The sequence below is a fragment of the Pipra filicauda genome, unplaced genomic scaffold (genome assembly GCF_003945595.2).
Source record: "Pipra filicauda isolate LSUMZ 115617 unplaced genomic scaffold, ASM394559v2 scaffold57_size4234018_pilon, whole genome shotgun sequence".
In the NCBI taxonomy this organism is placed as follows: domain Eukaryota; kingdom Metazoa; phylum Chordata; class Aves; order Passeriformes; family Pipridae; genus Pipra; species Pipra filicauda.
This window is the reverse complement of record NW_024104731.1, coordinates 1,437,432-1,463,743: the sequence shown is the minus strand read 5'-3', so window position 1 is coordinate 1,463,743 and position 26,312 is coordinate 1,437,432. Positions and strand designations below refer to the sequence as shown.

Here is a 26,312-nt window from a genome sequence, read left to right as displayed (position 1 = left end):
ACATCCCAGGTTAGTTTGGGAATTAGTGTTGGCTTCCTACATAAATGAGTAGCCTTCATCCAAGGGAGAGTACATTCTCTTGGGCCTTGCTTGTTTTCTGCAGCTTGGCAGGAGCTCAGGCTCCTTTCTGAGTCATTAGAAACATCATAGCAATGTGTGCCCAAGAATGTAGGGGAGCCCAAGCAGGGGTCTGCTGTGGAATGAAGGTATGTTGAGAATTTAGTTTGCTGGCTACAATAATAATATCCCACATTTATTAAATGAAACCTGAAATGCAGGTGGAAGTCAGCCCAAAGACGTGTGGCCAAGTGTGCCCAAGTGGGTGCAACACATGATTTACATCAGAGATTCATTTCACTCCTAAAGAGAGGAGACCTTTGGGGAAAGAAAAAGCGGGTGCCCCTCAGCACTGGCAGAACAAAAGGGAACCAGTGTGCTCATCACAATGACCAATGACAAAGAGGTTCAAGGATCTAAATGTTTTGTCTTATTTCTTTCTAAATGAGAGTTAAACCGCTATGTCAAAAGTAGCTACAAACCCTAAAATAGCTGTTCAAGAACGACGGCAAGAATTAGCAATCAAATCATTGTACATGTGAAAGTTATTACAGCTAAAATATAAAAAAAAATTTAGATCAGGGTTAATTATAAGATGATGCAGTAGTATAATTAGTATTCTTCCTATGGAGGATTATGGGTCCTTCTAAATGCCCTTTTTGATTGCCTTCTTCCCTTTTTTAATTTCCTCCTTGTCCTTTTTGATTATCTACCCCATGACCCTCAGGGCTCCTAAATGTAATACAATTGGAATAACATTTTTGTTAGAGGTGTTTTTTTATATAGGCTATTAACCTCTTGCTTACCAGGAGCCAGGAAACTCTTTTCTGTGAGAGCTCCACTGAGCACAGACAACTCTCCAGTGTCCCTGGAGTTTTTATGTAGTGCAGCTTTCTGCCTGTCCCAAGCAGTCTCCAAGGATATGTCAGGAACTGATCTGCATGAGAATGAGCACAGGCAGAGGAGAACTTCCTTGGGGTGTATTTTACATCTTGGCAAGATAAGATCTAGTGGATCTTTGATATTTTCAAGGCTGCTTCAGTGGTCTAACTGTGAGCATTAGGGTATAATATAAAAGACTATTATCAATTATCCTTTAATGGGATTTTCAGAATATTCTACTTTGATTATTATTGCCTTCAAGAGCAATAGGCTGAGATATTTTTTTCCAGAGTGTACATGGGATTCAGTTTCTCACTTCTTTGGTATCCTTAAGAGGACAGCAGGGCCTAACACTTGAGTCCATTTTGGATCCCATGAGAAACAAGGATTGTTTCCTCCAAGTGGGCTAATAAATTGTATTTTGCTCCTCAATGAACATGCCTATTTTGTATGTTCCTCTTGGGGCTATATTTTTTGTGGAAGTTCACTCTGTTGGGAAGGAACATTGTACCTGGACAATCAATCCTGAGATGCCTTTCAGTTAGTGTTCAGTGTGTACTATAAAACCAGCAGAGGGGCACCTCAAAATACAGAGTGCTGGCTGCTAAGGAAACTAAGTACATATTCTCGTTTGGTTTTAGTTAATGTCCTTTACTTAAGTCTGGCAAAGAGACATCCATCTCTGTTTATAAAGTCTTGCCCACTTCAGGCAAGGGCCAGAGCTGTGGTGGTTTGAGATATTAAGATACTGCTCATTGTCTGTTTTTCCAAGCCTGAATAAACTTGCACTTCAGGTATGCAAGTAGAGGAGCTATTGTTTTTACCTGGCTAATAACTGTTCTGTGCAGACCTGAAGGCATAAAGGAGGAAAGCCCAATGTGGTATCTTTCAGTTGACCCTGCTTGTAACCACTAAACACCAATATTGATAATTCCTTGTCTGGACTCGGTTTGCTTGAGACTTGTTGAGCTGGGCAGGTCAAGGCTCCTGCCCTCACACAACATCCCTTCCTCTGTCTCCTCTCTGGAACAGAAGCATCATGTGCATGTCTTTCAGTTCAGTCTCTTTGCATGGCTAAGATAGCACTTAGCATCACCAGGTTTTCTCTTTAGGAAGCTGAGCATTTAATGCCTAAATGGAGAGGTCATTGTTTCTGTCTGCCAGCTGAATTCCCCCCATCCCGATGTGTCCAAAACGGGGTGTTACAGCCCAGGGGAGATGTGTAAACAGATGAAATATTTAGACTCTCTTTAGAGAAAAGGCTCTATTAAAACTTTTCACTGAAACATTTTGCTGCAGTTTCTGTGTTGGTGTTTCTGTGCAGGTGTTTTGCCAAACAGACTCATTTAAGCAGTCGCAGAGGTGGTGTTTTAGCACACTGATGTTAATCTGGTGGCCTTAAACCATATTCATTAGCACTGGTGAATCAGATAAAACAAAGTGAATCAGATAAAACTTATAAGAAGAGACAATTTTCTACTCTTTGTTAGCTTGCATCAAATATTGGTGAGAAATTTCCTTACCCACTGTCGTTTTAAAAAGTGAGACTCAGAAGGCATTAGATGTGAAGACACAGTTAAGTGACAGTAAATAAAGTCTGGCTGTACATCATGGATCCCTGGGGATGAGCTTTATGATGAAAGGGGGAAGTGATTCCTTGTTTTCTGAGGTAGGATTACTGTTCTATTTCATGTTTTTCAGAGATGCTGTGGTCTGCTTTTCATTGATGGTAATTACTGAGCAGACACTAGGAAAGATGGTGTTAGACATAAGGGTGGGGCCAGGAGAGGAGAAATGAAATCCAGGTAAAAAGCTTTTTGTGTTTAGAGAGCTGGATGTAAGAATATGGTGTCATTCCCTATTTTATCCCAGTGTGAAGGAGTTCCTATCAGCTCATCTGAAGAAGGAAAACCGGAAACAAACTCTTAAAATTTTTCTGTACAAAAGTAGTATTAGATGAGGTGTTGGTGTTGAACAGCACTAAAGAAAGCAATCCTACCCAAAGACAGAAGGAGCACAGAATTACTCTTCTGTGTGGAAAAAGATACTGATGATATTTTTGAAAAAAGTGTTGCAAGGTAAATTTTTTTATTTTAATCATAGTAGGTGCATGTTACTGTGCCTCGTGATATTTGAGACATTTTTTTGGAGAAAGAAAGTCTCTCTTTTTTTTTTTTTTTTTTAGTCTAGAACTTTCATGCCACTTGAATACTTGTGTCACATTGACAATACACATTGCCTGCCACACTTAGGGCATTCTTGGGTGCCTGTACTCATTTTGAAGTCGTTTAGAATGAAAAGACTAGTTTAGAATGAAAAGACCAGTTTTTCAGGCTGCCAAACCTGGAAGCCTAGGTAGGAAGACTGCAGGGAAGTTTTCCAGTGCTGTGTCTCAGCAGAGATCTGGGCAGTGCCAGGAGTGGCTTGGCCATGGCTCTGGCAGGATATGAACCTTCCTGTGGGCACGTGGCAGCCAGGGACAGGGGAACTGGGAATTCTGGGTCGTTCTTTACCTGCAGTCCAGCTTTAGCTCCATCACTCATCCTCTCCCCGCTCTGGTTCTGTCTCAGGGTGCTGTGGTACATTTGGTTGGTTTGTGTTATGCTTTTGAAACTGAGAGAAGGAAAAGGAACAGATGACGAGTCGTTCCTGGAATACGCTGGCACCTCGCTCTCGAGCTGAGCCAGCCGTGTGTGCAGAGCTCACAGCTTGGCTTTCTTGGGACTAGGGCGTCCTTGCCTTGCTTTTCTGCATTCTCTGTTCCAAAATAAGGGATTGCCATCCGAATTTTCCCTGCTTACAAGAAACACCTACAGCAAAGGACTGAGAAAAAGGAAATAAGGAAGCAAAAACACTACTTGAATTCTGTGTTTTTATTAGCACCAACAGGGAAACAGCAGACATTCCCATCATTTGAAGACTTTCTTGTTTTTATTTGGTGTTAACCAGAACCATAGGTTTCATTTTCCCCCAAGGCTGTGAAATGATAGAGGCTCTTTTGGTCTCAAAAACAGCTGCATGTTGTGGTGCAAATCTGACAGAATTCAGGGTTAGGTCTGGACTGTGCCTGAACTGTCTCTGTTAGCCAAGGCTGACCATGGGTTTGAGCTGCCATGTGGATTTACATCCATGACACCTGGCTCAGGGAGGGTGGGAGACTAAGTTCTGCCAGTCACTGCTAAGTTCTGCAGCTCAAAATTTGGCTTGAGTGAGAGAACTTGAACAGCAGTGTTTGGTAGTGGGGGTGATTGAGGGGCTACCTCGAAAATACGAGTGTAAGAGACTCCCCGAACAGTCTGCCAGGGCAGCTCTGCAAGCTGCTCCTGCCCCTCTGCACTGTGTCCTGACACCCTGTGTGCCAGCCCACGTCTTGCCAGCCTCTGATTAAGCAAGAAATTGGCCTTTTGCTGTTCTTTTGAGAAGTTGCTCGTGAAGAAAATTAATTAAACCATGGGCGTTTTTTGGTTCTGGGGCTTGGTTTAGTTTTCTGGTTTTGTGATTTTGGTTTTCATTTGGTTTGTGGGGTTTTCTGTGTTCGTTTTTATTGTTTGGGGTTTTTTTTCATTTGAAACATTTAAACCCCCCTGCTCTGGATTGAGTGAGTAGTGAAAATGCAGTGGTGATTGGGCCTGTATTCGTTAAATTTGTATTTTTAATTTCTTTCCTAATACACTGGTATAACTCAAATGTTTTTCATGCTTTCTAGTTTGTTGTTAAATACACAACTTTTTGTGAGCTTAATAAGTCTTGAGAAATATTGAGAGGGAACATGTACGTAGTTTTTTTATAGTTTTTTTATGCATTTTGCATAAAACAGAATCCTTCCCTGTGTTTTATCTTCAGTAACCTGTGAAGAAGACATGAAGTTAGGGGGGGATAGGCCTATTTCCTTGTGGCCTGTACTGTCACTGCCTGTTTTCCAGGACTGTGCAGCAGAGGAGTTACAGCTTGGAAAGGAGGTGAGGATCAAGTCTTTGAAGGCCCAAGTCAGCTGCTTGTTGTGCCTCTAGAAGGAAGGACTTAAAGTATGCCAAGAGAGAAAATGAACACCCAGTGTCCCTTCTGGCAGGGGCAGTGCAGAGTGTGTGCTTTTGAAGAGAAAAGCCTTTCTCAGGGCTGGGGGAAAGTGTTGTTGTTTCCTGTTGTTGGTACCTGTCGCTGTGGTTCAGCCCCAAATTTGACAGACAGTTTGATTCCATCCTGCTTTGCTTGACCAGCACAGGCAGATAATTCTTCTGATTCTCGGGCTGTTTGCAGCCTTATCAAAACAAAGAGAAGGCTCAATGCCCGTGTTTGGTGGTGCACTTGTCACCTATGCTGTATTTAGGACCCAGAAGGTGTTAACTTGACATAAAATGGGGGGGGAAAGATTGTATACAAGGCAATTTTCCCCAAATTGAAACTCAGAAAAGATAAGGAACACTGCTGAACACAGAAACCACAAAAGCTGGGAAATTACAAATTACAGTTATTAGTCATTCTTTACTGGCAAGAGGAGGCAATAAAATCCCCCACAAGTTCAAATATGGTGTGGTGATAAAGCGACTTTTCTTGCTAGAGCAGCAGCAGTGTCAGGGTCTGTTCGTCTCGGAAATGTTGTACCTGATGAGCAGACACCAGTGCACTGCCCTTTGGAGAAGGTTTCAGCAGGCACAAAATTGCTTTATTCCTCTGACAATAACAGTAGAGTTACTCTCCTTCTCTAATTTTTTCTGGCTGCACTCTGGGTATGAGAAGTGACTTTCCAGACCTCTGTGAATATTCCAGACCTTTATTAGGAGAACTCTGTTACCCACAAGAACAAGCTGAGCAAACCTTGAGGTCTGCCCAACTCACCAGAGGGTGTGGCAATTTAGCAAGAAGATTTGCTTATGCTGTGGGTATTAGAGTGAGAGTATCCCCGTGAATGAGGTTGTTGTGCACTCTTTAGACAATTTTAAAGAATTATTAAAGAATTATTAAAAGCCTTGATAAGCAGAATGATCTCTGTTCAGTGCACAGAATCGTTCCAGACGGAAAGGAAGGTAGGAGGCTGCTGGATGAATCTCTTAACAGTCTAGTTTTTCAGGGATTTTTTTTTCCATGGACCAAAGAACATGAAAGCTGTGTTTAAAAATTTAAAGCCTTGATATGTTCCGGTTCTGTGAAGCAGCAGAAGGAAGAAGCTTTTTAGAGTGCTGTAATTCCCTATCCAGCAGCTCTTTAAATTAAGATATTTATGACAGCTGTTTGTACTTGATGGAATGCACATAGACTTGGTCATTAATTATTGCTTTTTTTCCCCCAGTTATTATTTGTATTCAGTGGGTCAGGTGGTTATGATCCTGCTGCTGTCAGTGCAGTAAATGCACTTAACCTTCCACACAAAAAAAAAAAAAAGGAGGAACAAAACCAGAAAGGGAAAAAACAAAAACAAAAACAAAAAACCCCAAAAGAAATGCTTTCCCCCTCCCAATTTATCTTTCCAGAAGCTGAGAATTTTGTAGGAAAAGTATTCCACAACAGTGAGTTATGGAGCTTTTTTGGTAATGCAGTCAGTTAACAACTTGAAGCTGGCAGTGATCCCATCCACCTTAATCCTCTTCACACTTTGCAAGCAGTGAGCCCAGAGCAAGGGAGCACCAGGACTTAATAGACTGCAGTGTTTGAACTCTGGCATCTGCCTTCAGCTTCCAGAGCTGGGCTTAAGTGCCTGGTAAAACCCTACAGCTTTGGGTTCATTAATTAGAGACTCCCTTCCACTGATTTGTGGAAAACATTGGCCAGCATGTTCTTCCAGCTCAGTAAATATTTATCCAAGTGGTGTATGATGTTTAGTAATGAATACAGCTCGTTTTCACTGCAGCCAGAGGAGGCTCCTTCCAAACCTCAACCAATTCCTCGTGTGCCCCGTGCTGAGCGTGGCACGGCAGGTTGGGGAAAGTTGAATTGAGATCTTGTTGGTTTTTGAGGGATTTTTTCTGAATGTTGCTTTGCTCTATCATCCTTTTTCATCATTTTTACCAGAAGGTTGAGGGGGAAATAAAAAAAAAAAAACAAAAACACAAACAAACTAACGATGGATATCAATTACTAATTAAAACCAGTACTGTCGTTGGGTATCTGTCAGCTGAATGTTGTGCCGTGGTGAGACTAATTAGGAACCTATCCAGATATATTTATATGAGTTTTCTGGGATGTATTGGCACCTTTCAAACTCAGTTGTATTTGTCCTCACCTGTAGAATCCCTGTGAGACTGTTACCCCTGTAAGCCATATGGGGAACAGAAATGGAATGCCTGGCTCATGGACACATCCAAACCCTTGCCTTTTGGCCAAATTGTGTGGGAAAACACCTGTCCAGCTCTTCACACGTGGATTTATCTGCATGAGCAAAGAGCTGTTTTCTGTGTGCATGAAGGAAAGTGAGCATGGAAACATTGAATTCCTTTTGGAAATATCACAGGAGCTGCTTGGACTGTTTCTCCAGCGTCTTTAATTACTTGTTAGTGGATTTGTACTTTCAAATTTCTCCCAAATTACTTTTTGGGTTTTTTTAGTTGTCTCTCCTCTGTCCTTTTCTTACCTTGTGATTCAAGCACTATGCTGGGTTGTATTTGTGCAGTGCTACTGATGTTACCAAGTAATGTGTTATTTTTATGTGAAGTGTCTTAGGCCATAGCTTTTCTGGGTTTCTCATTCTTTCATGTACACAGCTGGGAGAAATAAGAAAACAAAAATACCTTTAAGGGTTGGTAGGACACTCGGTGCACGTTTTCCTGGGGATACTTGGGTTAGCATAAATATTTGGACACAAGAGAATGCTAAACTGACTGTCCAGTTTTCTGCATTGTGGTGAGATAGACCAACAGTAATATCTCTTAAAAAGTCACTTTGAAGGTAGCAAGCCCTCGTGTTTAAGACAGGAGAACACAAGAGACATGGGAGACATCCCATCACTTTTGAATGCACTTGGTGACCATGATGTAACTATAATGACCATGAGTAACTAATTTATTTTTTTAGTGTAGCTCATCCTGCTTTTTTTTGTTCAGTTTATTACATGTATTGACCAGCAGAGATGTTTGCCCACAAGTCTTTGTTACAGGCAGGCTGTCTTATCTCAGAAGGGAGCAGGATAAACCATGATAAACCATCCTGTCTGGCTTAAGGCACGTGCCAAATCACACAGTTCTTGCCCAGCAGGTATTTCAACCCACCCTGGTCCCGTTGAAGTGAATAGGTGGGTTTTTAGCATGTGGAGTGTGTGGTGGCCCCACAGAACGTTGCAATGCCTCACCTGCAAAGTCCCCTTTGAAAGCAGTTAAAAAGCCCAACACCTGTTCCATGAGTTGGTGCCAAATGTGATGGCACAGGTGTGAGAGGAGGGAGAATGCTGGGATTGCTGGAGTAACTGTGCACAGTAGTGGCAACTTCCATTTTCTCAGGAAAAATATAGAGTGGAAAGTGAATCTTGAACTATTATCAGTCAGTATGTACAGGAGGAGCACTCACACTCTTTATCTGCGGGATATGGGAACTCCAGGCACCTTAACTAGGTGCCCAAACCAAGTTGCACTTCCCTTCTTTGTGTGCCAGGGCAGTGCTGCAGCAGCTCTGGGTTGGTTGAGGCAGGTGAACAGGACTGGTTTCTGTGCTGTGGCCATCAGATCCAGCCTGGGAATTGGCAGTGCTCAGCTCCCACAGCTGATGTCCCGAAAAGAGCTGCCAGGGGATCCTCCTGGATGAGATTTGGCAGTTGATCTCCAGCTTGATCTCCAGCTTGCCTTGATCTCCAGCTAAGGATCTCATTTTGTGACTCTTGAGTTTCAGCTCCTGAATTTTCTCTCTTCTGCAAAGGACCATAAATCCACCTGTAAGGATGACCACCTGTAATTTCAGAATTTTAAAACTGAAAGCTTTTTCTTTTTTCCTTAAATTACCTTCTTGCTATATTTTGTCACTTTAAGAATAATCCTGTGGGTACCACTGCTATCTAGGGATAATTACATAGGTGTGTGGTGTGCAAATACAGTAACAGATTCGATGCAAAAATTATAATATTTTACAAAAAGTTTCCAAATATTCTTCTGTATAATTTTAAGAGGAGTGCCTTTGTTGAAGTTGACTGCAGTTTGGTAGTATCTCAGATAAAGTCAGTGTTTCAGTGCAGGAAATGCAGATGTTCTCTTACCCACTGCTCACCCGTGTCCCAGCTGCACTCTGAGTTTGTTGCTTGCAGTTGCAGCCTCTTGGCCCTTTCAGCAGAGCCCAATTCTTCACTGCTTGAGGTGGAGGAAGTCATTTAAGCACTTGAAATGTTGGGATGAAGGTTGTCTTTAAATCACTGAGGCAGCCTGTGAGTTAAAAGCAAGTTTTGTTGATGGAGAGCCTGAAGAGCTGAGCTCCCTCAGATCTGGTTCATCCTGCTGTGAGAGCAGTGGAGGAGACTTTTGCCCTGCTGCAGCTTGTTGGATTAAAGAGAACCCTTTGGTATCGAATGTTGTCAATGCAGCAACTTTTGCAAGCACTAAATTTACTTAGGAGAAATTCTTTTTTAATTGCCCCAGGACAACCCCTCACATGTCATGCTTTTGCCTGGAGAAAGTTTTCATATGGAAATACTTTCTTTTTTTTTTTTTTTTAAGATGGCATAGAGCATGTCTAGAGTTTGTCAAGCCAATTGATCCTCAGGGGAATGTGCTGACTTTCAGTATGTATGGAGGATTTTTAAAGCAGCTGAGCAAAATCCCTTCTCAGATAAGACGCTTTCTATTTTGTCAGTTAAGAGCATCTTCAAATCGAAATAGCTCAGACATAATCAAATCTCCCTTCCTCAATCCCTTGCCTTCTCCTCCCAACCCCCTACACAAGCCATCCCCAAAAGGATAATCCTGGCAGTGATGTCATTAGAATGAATTTACAGACCAATGCTCAATTTTCTTGTCTTGAGCTTCAGTTGCTAATGCTGTAAATTTGAGCTGTGTATGTAAAGGAGTCAGGTTATGCCTTTTTCCCACCCTTGTTTAATTTCCCTGGAGCCCTGAGAATAAATAATATGGGATTATTTGAATATTTTCATGCCCTTTTTTTTTTTTTTTTTTAAAAAAACTGGTAGACAGCTTGATATTGCTTCCAAACATTTGTAAAAGCTCTTGCTGTATTCCTGAGGGAATCCTTGTCTCCAGGGAGCAGAAAGTTTAAGGAGAGAATTTGTCTGGCTAAATGTGGTTAGAGATATTGCAGTTTCTGGTAGGTGTTGTGGATGGTGATGTGAAGTACAGAATAGACTGAAAAATAATTTGTTTTAACCAAATTTCTCTGTTTTCTCAGAATAAAATCTTTTTGTTACGATGATCCTCAGTGATTTTGACCTCTAGAAAATATTTGTTGGGAGTTAAGAAGCATGAATGAATAAACTTATTGATCCAAACTTATGTCAGGGATCAGGATCCATCTTAAAAAGATTATCATATGGACTGACCAGGCAAAGAGAGGAAGAAAGAGCCTAAATTAACCTCCTTGTTGGTAGGAGGTTGTAAAACATAGAAATCATGCAAATTTGGTGCAGTTATTTCCCAGTCAGTTGATGGCAAAGCTGGGCTGTGAGTGCAGGTCCCTCAAGTGTTGTGCATCCTGTGAAGGCTGAGCCAGGGGAGCTGAGCCCGGTGGGCCCAGGGATGCTGTGCCAGTCACAGCAGCTCAGGGAAGGCACAGAAAGGGTTTCTTCCCTCAGGCTCTGTGTAAGGAGAGAGCTCCGTGACACTGAGGGCTTCCCTGAGTTCAGAGCAAAGGGGAGAAAAGGCTAAAGTCAGTCTGAAACGGGTGTTGGAAGAATTTTTGCTTGGGGCTTTTGTCTAAAATTAACTTTCTCTTTTCAGTGCCAAGCTGATGTGCATATTGAAAGTGGTAAATAGTTGTTGGAAGCACTCTGCTGCATTTCAGTGCTGTGTCCAGCTCTGGGCCCCTGAGTTGAGGAAGGCCCTGGAGGGGCTGGAGCAGGAGCAGAGAAGAGCAGCGAGGCTGGGGAAGGGACTGGAGCACAAGTGGTGTGAGGAGAGGCTGAGGGAGCTGGGGGGGCTCAGCCTGGAGAGGAGGAAGCTCAGGGGAGACCTCCTCACTCTGCAACTCCCTGCCAGGAGGGGGGAGCCAGGTGAGGGTCGGGCTCTTCTCCCAGGAAGCAGCAGTAGGACAAGAGGGCTGGGTCTTGAGCTGTGCCAGAAGTGGTTTAGGTTGGATATTAGGAAGCAATTTTTTCCAGAAAGAATAATCAGCCATTGGAATGGGCTGCCCAGGGAGGGGGTTTAAGCTGAGATTGGATGTGGCATCAGTGCCATGGGCTGGGAACCACGGCGGGGTTGGATCAAGGGTTGGACTTGATGATCTCGGAGGTCCCTTCCAACCCAGCTGATTGTGTGATTCTCTGAATGTGTAAAATCCAAGAGACCTTTCAGATCTGAAAGAACAAACGGGCCAGACTAAGCCAGGTAGATCATCCCGAAGTTGGGAGGCAGTGGGCTGCCCTGCAGATCCCATTCCCCAAATCCCTGGGTGAAGCCTGTGCACTGCAGTCAGAAATTCAATTTTGCAGGGGTGGCTGCAGCACACAGACCTGCTGTCTTACACAGGGAGAAGGAGCACACGAGCAGAGCAGACCAGAGTACCAGAGTCCCACCTGGAGCCCCAGGTCATGGAATCTGTGGTGTGATCACTGGGTTTGTGTACAGTACATGAATCCACGTGGTATTTTAGGACACTTCTTAGCAGAACATGATATTTCCTCCCCTTCTTTATCCACAGCAGGTGTTTTTCTGCTTTTGAGTAGAGCTTTAAAGTAAAACTCTTCGTTTCCTCCTCAAAGATCTTTCCTGCTTAATGGGAAAGTGCTCCTAGGTCCGGGATCATGGAAAAGGTGTGAACCTTGCCATACAATGGCAGACCTGCCAGAGCCCTAATGGAAGTGAAAAGTGCCTCAGGGTGGTATCTGTGCTCTGTAATCCAATAGGTACAGCAAAGTCTTGTCTTACAGTCATACAAAGGGGCTTTGTGCTGTGAAGTAACTGTCACTTTTGGGGCATTGGTTCAGCTTGTCTTCTTCCTGGGCTGGTAAATACTCCTGTTTAGTATGTGTTGTAAAAAGCAGATGGATTCCATTCTAATTTGTTTCATGGCTTGATTTAGTGTAATTCAGATATCTCATGGGCACCTTTATTATAAAAATTCTAAAATATACTTTAGGTCAAGGGGATATTAACACCTATTTCTTGAAACATATAAATGAGCTGCATCTGAACTCTAGGGCATAGTCATCTCTGTAAAGGAGTGAAGCTTTTCCACTAGTCCCTGAGTACAGGGCCAGGTTCTGGGTGTGCTGTGCATCACCAGCCATCCCGGCAGTGCAGTGAGCACAGTTGGCATCCCAAAACATGGAAGTGAAAACAGAGATGGTCTTTTGCAACCATGAGAACAAAACCCCCTCAAAGTGAATGTCCATCCAAAACTCAGAGTTTAACTGTGCTAAATTAATGTAGTCAGATGGAAAACAAATGTCACTAATTCTGTTTAGATTTGTAGTACGTGAGACAACTGACCCCATCTTTAGAAAAAATGCTTAATGTTAAGGACTTCTTATTTGAGATTTGTTTCAATTTATTAATTCTGATTTCTTTAAAGAGAATTACCTGATGGGGATTAAATACTTTCTCTGTACATGAACATTTAAAATCAGGAAGGAATAGGCTGCCCTTTTTGACAGACATTAGGGAAGGTCATAATTTTCCTTTTCATAACTGACACTTAAAGTGCAAGGTGAGTGAAACTTAGCAAGTTTTGTCATTTATATTGTGCTGTGGTATTAAATACCTGTTAAAAAAGAGCAACAAGTGCAGTATTCACAAGCTAGCTAAGAGGCAATTAGAAATTTGTCAAACTCCTGACAAGAAATGTAGTTCACATCAGGAGCAACCAGTTTATTAATTTTGCTGGAGTCGACAGACTTTTCTCCAGAGTGTTCTCCCCTTTCCTGAAATAAGTTTAGTGATTTAAACTCAACTCTCCGGGGATCTCAGCACTGAAGGAGTCTGAAGTGTTGAAGTGCTACTTGTGCTATATTCAAGTCTGAAATTTTGCATGAACTTGCAGCACCAACCCTCCTCTCTCCCTGCTCTCCCCTCATTCATCGCAGCTGTTGAAGGCGACATAATAGAATCTTATTTCTTTTCCTCAGGAGAGCAAAGCAATGAGAAGTTGAGACTCGACCTCAGTATATTTTGAAATAAAAAAAAAAAAAGAAAGAAAAAGTTACCATGATAGGAGACAGCCTCAGAAGAATACTGAAAGGCAAATGTACAAGCACTTTGCAGCTAAAGTATTCAGCTGGGATGGATGAAGTAATGTGTAAGGAATCCATTTTTTCTGGATCGAAACTGTTACCTTATAAATACTTTGCAGAAAAATAGATCAAAGATGCTCCTTATTAAATATAATGATGACCTTCTGATTAAACTTAAAGTAATCCAGTTACAGGAGGACCCCGATATCCAGAGCCGGCTTTGTTTGATGCACAATGGGCCGAACTCATCCAAGGTGTTAAGCAGATGAAAGTCATTGTGGTGAACCAAGGAGCTGAGCCAGCCTAATGCACTTCCTGCAGATTTTGAAAGGGGTTGCATGGCAGAGAAATAACTACCTTATGTCATTTTAAATCCTGTAGAAATCCCCAAAACAACGCTGGATTCTCTGTACTCAGTGTGGAATTATCTAGTTTATACTGTAGGATAATTTGAAAAACCTTTAGCAAACATTTATTTTCTTTGTATTCCTTTTGAGACCTTAACATGTATATATGTAATAATGTGACCTTAGCACATTATTACATGGACTACTTCTAGAATGGAGGCCCAAATTTAATTTCTAAAACATGTGTGGATTACACATTAAAATTCTGATCCTCAGACACATTATAGTGCTTATTTGGTGATATCTCAGTCATCTTGATGAAGTCATGAACTGATTGTGAAAGATGCATCGAGAACATTCTTGCTTGGGGAGTTTTTGAATTAAGATTGCTGCCATGAGCCAGGCAGCCCAGATCAGAAATACATGGCTTAGAGTTACGTAACTGCTTCGTTTCTGTTTCTTAATCTGTGAACTGCAGATAGTGTTTGGGTTGGGAGGAGATATATATATATATATAAGCACTAACTTGATGATGTGAGGTGCTGCAAAACAGCCAACCTGGTAACACCAAGGAAAACACAAAAAACACGTTGTAGAATTGCCTGCTTTATAGTGTGGGATGAATCTCAGCATTCTGGGCTTGCCTGAATGTCATTGTCTTTGGTTGATTGATTGTTTGCTGGTTTGGTTTTTGCCTGAATTCCTCTCATCTTTGCAAACATTACAACTCTACCTATGGTCAGTCGCAGAAGCTACTTGATAAAATGCAGTTGCAGAGATTGATTATAAGTCAGAGAAGGAATTAACCACAAAAAAAGTGCTTGTAGCCTGCAAGCATATCACCTTGTGTGATATTCCTGCTTGTTCTCAAAAGTTAGCCGGGACTTTCTTGTGGCTATATTTGGATTGGAGATGTCCCAGAGCGACTGGTATGTCAGAGCAAATGGGGTTGATAAATCACTTGGTAGTGTCCTTCCCCCGTGCCACTCCTTCAGCTCAGAGCAGGAGCCAGAGCTGTGCCGTGTCGGGGGGATTGTGCTGCTCAAAATGCCATCTTTCACAGAAAATATGCAGCGACTTCCAGTCACTCTGGGACTTCCCTGCATCCTTTTTCATCCCAGTTTTACAACCTGACCAGCCTCTTTCCACTGCCATCAGAGCTGTACATTGAACATCCAGGGATGCATCTGCTTGTCACTAGAAGTGACCGTCACCACAAGGTGGACCGAAGAAGAAGAGTAGGAACTGCTCAAAGTCCTTGGAATGTGCTACAGGAAAAACTCAGTAGCCAAGGTGCTCTTCTCGTTGGCATCAGCAGCTTTGCAATACTGATAATAATATTTGTCCATTGTCCTCACTGTATCCAACAGTTAAAACTCTGTGAAGCTCACAATTTGTTTTGCCATGGGTTAAGAACCTGCTTCATGCCCAATACTGTGTTTTCATGAAAACTTCCATTTCCCAGAAATTGCCTGCCATGTGCAGTCACCACTGGCTTCAAGAGACAGCAACAAGTAGCGTTTTTGTTTGGCCACACAAAACAATTGCTCTGCTTTGAACACCTGGATGAATTGTAGATGGTTATGTCTTCTACTGATGAGTGTACAAACTTAATGTCTCACAGGAAGAATTGTTACCTATGCTTTTTAATTAGGCAAATTTTGCTTATTTGTGAGAACTCATCCTGAACACTCTCTCTTTTCATGGTTATTCCTCAGAGAAGTGAACATATATGACTAAGATCCAAAGGAGGGAGAATACCTGGATGTGAGTAACCATCAGGTCACCTTGCAACATATCTACTAACCAAGTATTTTCTATGCCAGTGTTAAGCTCTTGTAAAAAAGAGGATGAATGCATAGATGTAAATTTGAAATTCCTGAGGTCCAAAACGCTTCTATCCTTTTCACTTATTTTTAAATTTCATTGTAATATTAGAGAAAGAGGTACATACACACAATCACTTAAACCCATGTATTCCTGTGAAAGTATACTTCAAAACATGCTATATAATTTGTTTCCTTTCACATGGAGAATCCTTGGGGCTTGCTGTCAGACTGACAAACAGCTCCCATCTCTAGTGAGGTAATATTACGTGAATTTTAAAGCACTAAGTGGAAATCTGGACGATGGAAAGAACTGACATTGCAATGCTGATACTTCTCCAAAAGAAAGACAAAGAAATGCTGTGTAATTGTAAGAGACAGAACTGGACAAAGGTACTTACAGGGTGTGTACAGACATCTGTGAGTGATGACTTTTAATAGTTTTAATTAGACTGGAAAATAAGCTCCGGAGAGGGCAGCTGAGTGAGAATTGTGTAGCTAATGCAGGAGAATGCTTTCCAGAATGCACTCACATCCTGTAAAACGTGTCATATTAATGGTATTTCAAAAGTCTTAATGCTCAGCAAGGCTGGGTTCTGAGGCTGGTGAGCATCTGTTCCTGGAATCACTCGGTGCTGGATGCCTGACCCTTCAATCATTCATTTTGTGGATGCAGTGTGGTGGCCCCACTGCAGCACCAACCTTCCCTGCATGTGGTTTCAGGAGCTGAGTGGATCACTAACTCATGAGTTAAAGAAATGTGTTTTGGGAATGTATACATCTCCCAGACTTTTATGATCATATTCCACTTATGGACAACTCGTGAACAGGTTTTTTGGTCACAGAAATACTGAGAGAATTTTGTTGGTTGACACCTGTAGTGTCAGTGAGAGCATAGAGGATAAATGGATGTATTAAATGCAACAGGGTCTACTGGAAGATAATATAGGGTAGAATAATAGGAAAAATAATCTACCATTTTATCTTATATATGTTCTAAATAGGAACTGATTCTATTCCCCTCCCTGACGAAAGAATATCCATCAGATAATTTGAGATCGTCGTGCAATGTGTTTAACGTTGCAGTGTTCTTAAATAATGAATTCTTCTTGCACCAATTGTGACTAACAAGGACTCCAGCTCGCCGTTTGACCGTTTATTTTGTTTCATTTTGGTTTTGTTTGCATACCTGAAAGAGCTCTGTGAAGATGTTCACATCAGTTCTGGGTACCTGAAGGCACAGAATTGGGGCATTGAGGCTTCTTTTATCTTTGTTATCTGCCATCTCGGAGGGATTTCTCTAGGTGAGAATTGCTGTAATCAGGACTGCTCAGCCCTGTGGTTGCTATCTCAGCGGGTATCTCAGTCCTGGGCCTCTCGGAGAGTTTCAGTTGTGCTCTCAGGACAGTTTCCATGTGCGGTTGGCCTGAGGTAACGCACAGGAAGGCAGCTCCCACCCTCGGTTTTTATTTGTAGCGTGACAGTGTTCTGGATTTTATGGAAACACCGTGAACTCTTGGAGGCCGGGTTCATGCTTTTCAGTGTTAGGTTGGCAGGAATCTTGGCTAAGACAGCCTGAAAGGCTTAGAGGAGAACAGAGAGCGCAATGTTGAGGTGAAATGGTGCTTTGAAATGACTCGAGAAGTATCTTCAGGATGAGGTGTCTGGGAGAGCAGTCAAGTGAAATGTAATTTTTCGCTTCCAAGTGGAGGACAGAAGGCAATCACTGCCTGTGCAGTGCTGTGGGCCACGGGGGCTCCAGCACACACGTGTGTGTATGGGTGTATGTGTGTATGGGTGTGTGTATGGGTGTATGTGTGTAGGGGTGTGTGTATGGGTGTGTGTATGTGTGTATGGGGGGGTGTGTGTGTGTATGTGTGTGTATGTGTGTGTGTATGTGTGTATGGGTGTGTGTATGTGTGTATGTGTGTATGTGTGTATGGGTGTGTATGGGTGTGTGTATGTGTATGTGTGTATGTGTGTGTGTGTGTATGTGTGTATGTGTGTATGGGGGTGTGTGTGTGTGTGTATGTGTGTATGGGGGTGTGTGTGTATGGGTGTGTGTATGTGTGTATAGGTGTGTGTATGGGTGTATGGGTGTGTGTATGGGTGTGTGTGTGTATGTGTGTATGGGTGTGTGTATGGGTGTGTGTATGGGTGTATGGGTGTATGGGTGTATGTGTGTATGGGGGTGTGTGTGTGTGTATGTGTGTATGGGTGTATGGGTGTGTGTATGGGGGTGTGTGTGTGTGTATGGGTGTATGGGTGTGTGTATGTGTGTATGGGTGTATGTGTGTATGTGTGTATGGGTGTATGTGTGTATGGGTGTATGGGTGTGTGTATGGGTGGGTGTGTGTATGGGTGTATGGGTGTGTGTATGGGTGTGTGTATGGGTGGGTGTGTGTATGGGTGTATGGGTGTGTGTATGGGTGTATGGGTGTGTGTATGGGTGTATGTGTGTATGGGTGTATGGGTGTATGGGTGTGTGTATGGGTGTATGTGTGTATGGGTGTGTGTATGGGTGGGTGTGTGTATGTGTGTATGGGTGTGTGTATGGGTGGGTGTGTGTATGGTTGTGTGTATGTGGTGTATGTGTGGGGTGTGTGTGTCTGTGTGATGTGTTGTTGGTGTCTGTGTGTGGGTGTCGTAGTGTTGATGGGTGTGGTGTATGGGTGTGTGTGTGGGTGTCTGGTGTGTGTGTGTGTGGGTGTGTGGGTGGTGTCTGTGTGTGTGGGTGGGTGTCTGTGTGTATGTCTGTGTGTATGGGTGTGTGTGTGTGTGTGTGTGTGTGTGTGTGTGCACGTGCCAAACTTGCTGCTGTTTGAGTCCTCCTGGCACCAACAAGCAGGGAGCTGGCAAAAATGGTGCTCCTCGTTTAATGGTTCACATCTGCTGGGACATTTTCCTTGTCCAAGATGACACTAAGGCAGAGCCAATGGTAGTCAGCGAATGCAGTGGTGGGGAGGTGCAGCTGTGGGGACTGACATCCAGGGCCTGGTCCAGTGGTGACCTGGCAGTGTCAGGGCAGTGAACTTGGAGTCTTTTCCAGCCTACATGACTATGATTGATTCCTCTCAGGGAACTGCACACATTACAGAGCTTCTTGCCCATACATCCAGTGCAAGTTCAAGGACTTGTTCCTGTGAGTGCTGTAGGAAAGAGCCTGTGGCTGAAGGAGACTGTTGTATGGATGTCACCGGGAGGGAAGTGTCCTGCCTGCAGGGGTGGTGTCTGCCACGCTCAGGGCAAAGCTCTTCTGTCACTGATAAACCCTGGAAAAAAGCAGGAAGGCTCCCAGTTCAGGTGAAAATACAACACTAAGAAGGTCCCTGACAGTTTTTAAGAAGCGTTGGCTCTCCTTACACCTTGTAGTCTGTTTAAGGGATGGAGGGGCTTGCTTGGATTTGTGCAACTTTGTGGGTTCTGCTGGGTTCTGTCAGTGTAACTGCATTGCTCTGCAAGACTATTTGGAAATCTCTGCTTTGAGATTTGCTTGGTCAGTTGTGTAACAAATAGTCATTAATACAAAGCTAATGTGTGGTTTTCCTAAAAATACTCCTGCTGAAAACACAGTCTTACCTACAGCTCCGAACTATCTGAATTTAATGTGTGGAATACAGTGTAAGTGTGGGATGGATATTTAGCCTGTGCTCTGGCAACATCTGTCATGTAAGATCATTATGGTTATTTAATGAAGATTCTTCATTTAATTTCTCCTAATCTAAGGCGCTGTTTATTTGCAAGGGCAAAAGAATGAGAGGGACTGTCAGTGAGGTTGTACAAAAAAGGAAGAAATGGTTAAAGTTCACCATCTTTACAATTTACATCCTTAAAATAAGAATTTTGTTTGCAATTTTCTAATATTTGTCCAATATTTAATCTCTCATCAGACAAAAAACCAAACAAGGTCAGCACTCTGTGCCAGCAGTCACATGTGATGCCAGCACTGAGGAACTCTCCGTGTGTGTGAGAGCCACAACTCTTCCACCTGGCATCAAATTACTGTTAATTTGGAGTTTTCATACAGCTCAGAACTGATCATTTATAGGAAGATTTGAAACAAGGAGTTGCATGTGCTCAGTTGTCCAGAATGCTATTATGGGGAAATGGTTTTTTCAATCTCAATCAGAAGTGAGAAGTTAGTATTTTAAATGTGGGCTGACAGCAAGTGCATCTGTAACAGCAGCAGTGTCATTATCTCAGCCTGAAACATGGACACTTGAGTCTTGAATTTTTTTCTTAAATTATTGTTTCTTCTGGAGCAGTTTTGGGCACCAGAAGTTTGATATCAATTTGGAGTCTGCTAAGAATTTTTGATTTGGGAAAAATCTAGAAAGAGCAGGGAATTCTTTTAGCTGTCAGTTGTGCAGATGACAAATAACTCAGGATAGTGGTGATTTCTGTCTTATGAATACTCTGTAACTTTGAAAGAATTACAGTCATTTGTATTCATGTTTTCACAGGTACTACTCTGGTTTTAAAGGTGGGGAGGCTGTCAGCTGCTGAAAAATGAAGTCATAAAATGGCTAGATGATGCAGAAAGTCACTCTCAGAATCAGGAAGCCAGTCTGAGTTGCAATGGCTAAAAAAGCCAACTATCTCAGTAAAATAAGGTTGAAACGCTTTTTTTAAAAAATCTTTCAAAAAATTAAAATTTTTTAATCTGTTTATTTCAAATATATTTGAGCAAAAAGTAAAAAAACTGCGCTGTGGAGAATCTTCTGTGGCTGCTTCTGATATAACCATGTGTGATTCGAGAAGTAATGCTACAGAAACACCTCAGAAATACAACTCTGAAAATTACTTTCATAGACTTTAGGTACAAGAAACAACTGTGGATTGTAGGAGATCAAGGTTGGGTTTTTTTCAGTACTGAAACACTTAGGTCAGTCTTGATTCCTGTGACTTTGTTATATACCTGTGGGCTTGAGAACATGATTGATCTAGGCCTGCTGAAAACACCTGGTTTCACACAGTGGGATCTTTCCTTCTCAAGAAAAACTGTGAACAAGTCGGGGAAAAACTGGAATCTTACATTAAAAAATCACGTTGTCATATTTGAAGCTGAGGATTTTTGTTTTTTGGGGGGGATCATAATTATGGAAAGCTTCCTTGTCCTGACATGCCTAGTGGATGTTGTCCTTGGTCCATGCTACCCTGAGTGAACTATAAACATTAATGTCCCCTAACAATTTTGGAAACAAAATATTGGAATTACTTGGAGTACTTTCAGTAGTGTGTGCTGGGCATCATTAGCAGCTCTTCTGTCCTGGGCAAGGACACTGGTTTGCAACATCATTTTGTTTGATTAATTCCCTTAAGTGGTGTTTGCAGCACTTGTGTGTGTGTTGTGTCACCTCGGTCACCGTAAACAATGGCCCCCAAAGATCACAGAACTCCTTCAAGCCAGAGATCTGCACAGGCTTTAACAGAAACCACTATTAAAGTTTCTGAAAGGATGAGCTCCTTTCTGAATACACTCAAATGTATTATTCTGCCTTGGTAGGTTCTCTGCAAGTGCCCGAGTGTTGCATGTGATATTCCACCACAATTGCTACCTTTGTGTGGTGGCAGGAACAAAGAAGTGGAGTGACAGGATGAAACACAGTGGGATCCAAGGTTGTGATATATTTTCTTTCTGATTTTACACAATATGTCAGGCAGGAGGCTTAGTTTAAAATTTTAACTTCTTTTTTTTCCCCCCAAGATTTCCAATCCACCCTAAAATGTCCAAGTTGCAAAACGTGCTGGAGCCGTAATGTTGGCTTGAGGGGAGGGGAGAAAAAATACATGTATTGATACACACCCCCACATGAGCAAAGCATCGTATACACAGGGCATCTACCGAGATTTACAGCTGTCAGGGCAGTGTTAATCACCTGATTTGGGCACAAAAGGCACAGCAAAGGGAAGCACTGGTGCTTTACAGAGGTCCCAGAGATTAGTGCTGAGCTCTGCCGGTAATACGTGTGTTTATCCTCACAAACTTCTGAGGAAGAGTTTTCTTGGAGGTTTAAGAAAATTGCACTCAAGAATATCCTCCTTTGATATTTTGCAGAGTAATGTATTCTGCCAGACAGGGGACTTTTTACTTATCTTACTGCACATCAAAGTGTGTTTTCCCCTTGAAATGTGGGAAGTTGACAACTGTACAACAGCAGCAGGGATCTGGGTTCACAGAGTAAGCAGTGTTTCATTATGCTGCTTTATTTGGATGGGCAACTGTGAGAAATAGCTTATGATGTATAAAATATCTGAGTCTCTTTTTGTACTTGAAGACATTGTTATCTCTATTTGAAGTTGGCTAGTGAAGGTCAGTCAGGCTAACTGCTTGCAAAAGAATATCCTGTCTCTGTTGGCAGATAGTCTTTTCAAAGTTCATTGCATCCAGCAGGCTATTTTTGTAAATACCACCCATCATGGCAAATTACAGGCCGGTGGGGGGGGGAGAGGGGGTGGTGGGTGAAGTCCTTTCATTGTGCAGAAATCGATTGTCGTTGCCCAGAGCATTGCATGGCAATGGCAGGGATGAAAAGTGTGAGCTGTTAATTTGTTTGAGATTTGGTGTTGATCAGGAATGTCAGATTGCACTGCGGAAGTGATACATTCTGTGATAACTGTAATACTGAAACTTTCACTCACTGATAACCATGGCACTGATAGATTGTGGTATTTTCATGACATTTCCTTTGCTTTACTTTGAAGTCTGGCTGGTTAAGTCAGGAAGTCTTTCTGTATTAGCAACACTGAAGCTATAGTGTTGTTTCTTCCTCTCCTTCTGCTTTTTTTGCATTTGTTGTTAATGAGAATGGAAAGCTGGCTGTGTAGGACAGTGCTAATAGTGGTGACTGGTCACATATTTCTCCAGTCTATCACATTTGGGAATGAAGCCCATTAAAAAATGGGATTTTATATGAAGTAACATTTTGAAAGGAATCAGTAGGTTCTTTATGCTCTACTCATTAAAAATAAATCTTTGTCTTTCAGTGGTGTATTGGGTTTAGATTTCATTAAATAGTGTCTACTCAAATCTACTTAAACTGGTGGTCCAGTCCCAGAAACATTTACAAATGACAGCAATCCCAGTTGGGGAGAAAATTACTTGATGTATGTTGAACTTGCAGAATTAGTTTCATAGGAGATCCTGTTGGTTTCAAAAGAACTGATGAGTTGTCTGCATAAAACTTTTTGGATGCAGCTCATAGGAAAGGCATTCAAACATATACACGAGTGGGATGCAGCCCTGGCACAGAGAGAGACAGAGATCTTGTAACTCCCCTTTTTTTACATTAAGTGGTTTTCAGACTGATTTTTTTTTTCCACAGTACACTCATTTCTAGGATATTATTATCTACCTTGAATGTTCTGAATAGCAGAGTCATTGGCTTCCTGCATTAAAACTAAAACTGATGGCAGTGTTGCATACTCAATATTTATATTTAAAGCACTCGTTATAATATATCTAATTTAGGTAACTGTTTGGATATGCTGTTACATTTTTTGCTCAGTTTTTCTAGTCACTAAGAGTTACCTGTGTGAAAGGGAAGGCTTCTTAAAAAATTCATAACTCGCTTTAACATCAGTGAAGGTTCCTGATTAATTTAAACCTAATCCTGTTGAACTCACTGGCAACATTTATCCTTGTTCCACCAGATTGCAGTTAGTTACTTTAAAACCACAGCTCAAAGCAAAATGCTTTGCTTTCGATGCAACCACCAGTGGAATGATGAAGAAGATGCAAAAATACCTACCTCTAAGCTGCTGTTTTAAAAGGTTATCTAAAAATATCTGCATAAAACAGCTAAAAGGTCTTATGAGATAGTAATCGGTAATTATTGTGGAAACATCTGATTGGAAAAACCCACGACATGTCTCACATCAAAAAAAAAACAAATTAGGTAGAAAAATATAAGCACTGATATTTCCATGAGTGTTTCATGTAGCAGGGGAAGGAGGCCCTCAGTCAGCGAATACAGCTAAGTCTGTTTTGTGCTGTGGCAAATCCCATTGTGAAGAGGCTGTGAGTAATCAGAAGTGACAGCATAAGCACTTTCTGTTCAAAGTGATTTTACAGAGAGCATTATTTTCTGAGAAAAGCACACATATGGCTCCCATAATGCTGAAAGAGCACTGCTGTATCCATTTATTAGCACGAGCGTTGGGAGAGGAAGTTTTGCAAATGGTGTTCGGATTTAAGACCTTTTTCTCTGCGTTTCCATTCCCTAAAACCTCCTTAAAATCGTAGGAATTGGCCAGATAGGGAAGGGTGGGGTGAGTGTGCCTGCCCAGGGGATGTCAGGGCAGGTTGTGAGGGTGAAGCTGCTGTCAGGAGCTGGACGTGCTGCTCAGTGGTGACTCGAGCAGTCAAACAGCAGCACAAATGCTCTTCCTTGGAGGAAGAGCCAATATTCCAGCAGCAGCTTTCATTTCAAATTCAAAGGGTAAGGCAGAGATTCAGAAAAACCTACAGAGAGGTTTTTGCACTCGTATCAAAGGGTGCACAGGTATTGTTGGTGCATTTTGATGGAGGTGCTTCAGATCCCTCTGACCCTCCCCTTGCCCTGGGCTTTTGTTCCTGTCACAGTGTCAGCTCTGAGTGACACCCCCTGTCCTGTCCTGTCCTGTCCCCTGCTCTGAGTAAGGATTGCACTGCAATGAAAAGCCAAGAAAACTTGCTCTTACAAATTACCAGTTTAAAGGATGAATTTGCCCCCCTTAGTAGCTACTTATCTAACTGAAAGGTTTTGTTTTTGTTATGCTTATTTTTCTTTTGTTCTCAGTGCTTACCCTGGCTCTGCACTTTGTGGCTATAATTTTAATTCTGTGCATGAGGAATGTGCACGTTTGGCCAGGACCTTTCTATTTAAATTAATCCATATACATAATCAAGTTCTAGTATGCTGATTTTTGTAAATTGCTTACCAGTGTCTCACATTTACAAAATTGCCCAGAGGAACTATCAGAACTTCTCTTCCCAAAGCCTGGAGCCTCTCAGCTTTTCAGGGAAAAGAAAGCTTCCAGTGCTCACACTTGTAGAGCCTGGTAGTTCCAAACCAAAAGGCCAATAGCTACACAAATGCAATTTAAAAAAAAATCCTCATGACAATTATGTCAAACTTGATGGCTGCCTGTTTGGGGTTGGCTTTAGGGATTTCTGGATCTATCAAAAACATTAATAGTTTGAAAACTGTTGGCTTGGAAGTTGGCTCTAAATTTGCAAATAAGTTTTTATTGATTGTTAGAACTCACTGCCTCCCCCAGATGTTCCACAACCAAGAAGCCTGAAATAAAAACCTTTTTTTTTCCATAGTAATTTGTTTTGGAAGAGGTGGTAGAAGGAATTTGGAGGGTAGCAGAGGAGATTCAGGTCTCTCTGTCTTTCATGAGCAGTAAGCCAAACAATTCCAATTCTAAAATTTCATTACAGGCCTTAATCACAAATGAAATGTTTCAAATACTTGTACTGCTTCCAGTAACCTCTTTCTCTTCTCATAAAATTCCCCCCAAGGAGAGTGAAGCTTAAATACTGAGGGGTCTGAGTACGTCACCAGTTATCTACTAAAGTGGAGACAATATTGTTTGTATTCAAGCATGAATTCCAATGACATTTAACAGAGTTAATTTTATCTCTGTTTGGTATTATGAATTTTGCCTCATTCTGTTCACTCTGTTGCTTTCTTTAAAATGCCTCTCCAGTTTCACTGGCACTGGCCCATCGCTGGTGGTTGCCGCCACATGCCTGTCTAGCATGAAAACATCTTTATTACTGCAGAAATTATGTATTTAACAGCTCGGAGATACTTGCATCTGGCTTGGAATTATGGCAGTAATACTCAAGTTGAGAGAGCTGTTCATTTGGTTTTAATGAGCATAAGCTACAGCTTGCCATCAAGGAACTGCTCCAACTTAATAACAGGAATCGTTGCGCCGCTCAAATCCGTTCTGTCTGGGTGGTTTAATGGGCACCACCTAATATGAGTGTGGGAAAATCCTTAACCGTGGAAAATAAAAGGGGGCTTCCATAGAGTGCTGCTGATATCTTCTTGGTGCATCAGCCTCAGTTGTAAAGCAGCAGCACAGACAGTGAGATGGGTATCTGCTGAAGCAATACGTGTTGAAACCTTTATAGGTGAGGTATGAGGAGAAAATATACCATTAAAGTCTGCACTCAGAGAGGGGAGATCCTTCCACCTTCAATGCACAAATCATGGCAATTTTCATTCCTCTTTTAGAGTGGCTGCTGTGTGTCTGATAAAATAGATTAATGGTGAAATACATGTCAAAAGAATTTATCCAGTGGTGGTTTTGCTAACGTTGGTGTTGTTTCTTCCCTACAGGTATTTCCGTAACAAAGAAGACTCATACATGTAAGTAATATCTTTTGATTTGGCCTTCTCTTAGGAATGGAGTTTGTTAGGCTGTGCTGTGGTGCTCAGACTAGTAGGTGTTGGGCTGGTCTGAGAAGGCTCCATTTTAAAAATGCTGGTGGGTTTTCTGCTTTAGAGTGGTTTCAGTCCTCAGCCAAAATGTTGTCGGAGATACAATGTGTGTGTGTGTTACTGGCACGTGTGTGAAGTCAGAGGGCAGGAAAAGAAAGTTGTGAGGAAAGGCAGAATTCCTGGCTCTGGTCTATATACCTTACAGCTGATAATTAACACGTCCAGAAAATACAGATGAGAATGGTTATGTTTTTATGTCTGATATATATGCAGTATGATTCAAGCTAAAATATATTATTGAACTGAAAGCCTTCTGTCCCTTCCTATGCATGAGTCTGTAAGATAAATCATTCAGTGCTTGTGCTGAAGGAGCTGGATGGAAACGAGGAGGTTATTGTTTTGCTCTCAACCTTATAAACAAACAGTCCTCAGAAGTGGCAGCCTTGGAAAT

The 26,312-nt window shown here is 42.0% G+C and overlaps 1 protein-coding gene across 1 annotated transcript in view; it reads left to right on the top strand.

Annotated features, from left to right (window-relative positions):
* Positions 1 to 26,312, top strand: part of RORA (RAR related orphan receptor A) — a 358,502-nt gene that overhangs the window by 218,429 nt on the left and 113,761 nt on the right. The window contains exon 2 of the mRNA XM_039387663.1: positions 25,760 to 25,789. Within this exon, the coding sequence (XP_039243597.1) occupies positions 25,760 to 25,789 (30 nt within the window). The remainder of the gene's footprint in view (positions 1 to 25,759; positions 25,790 to 26,312) is intronic.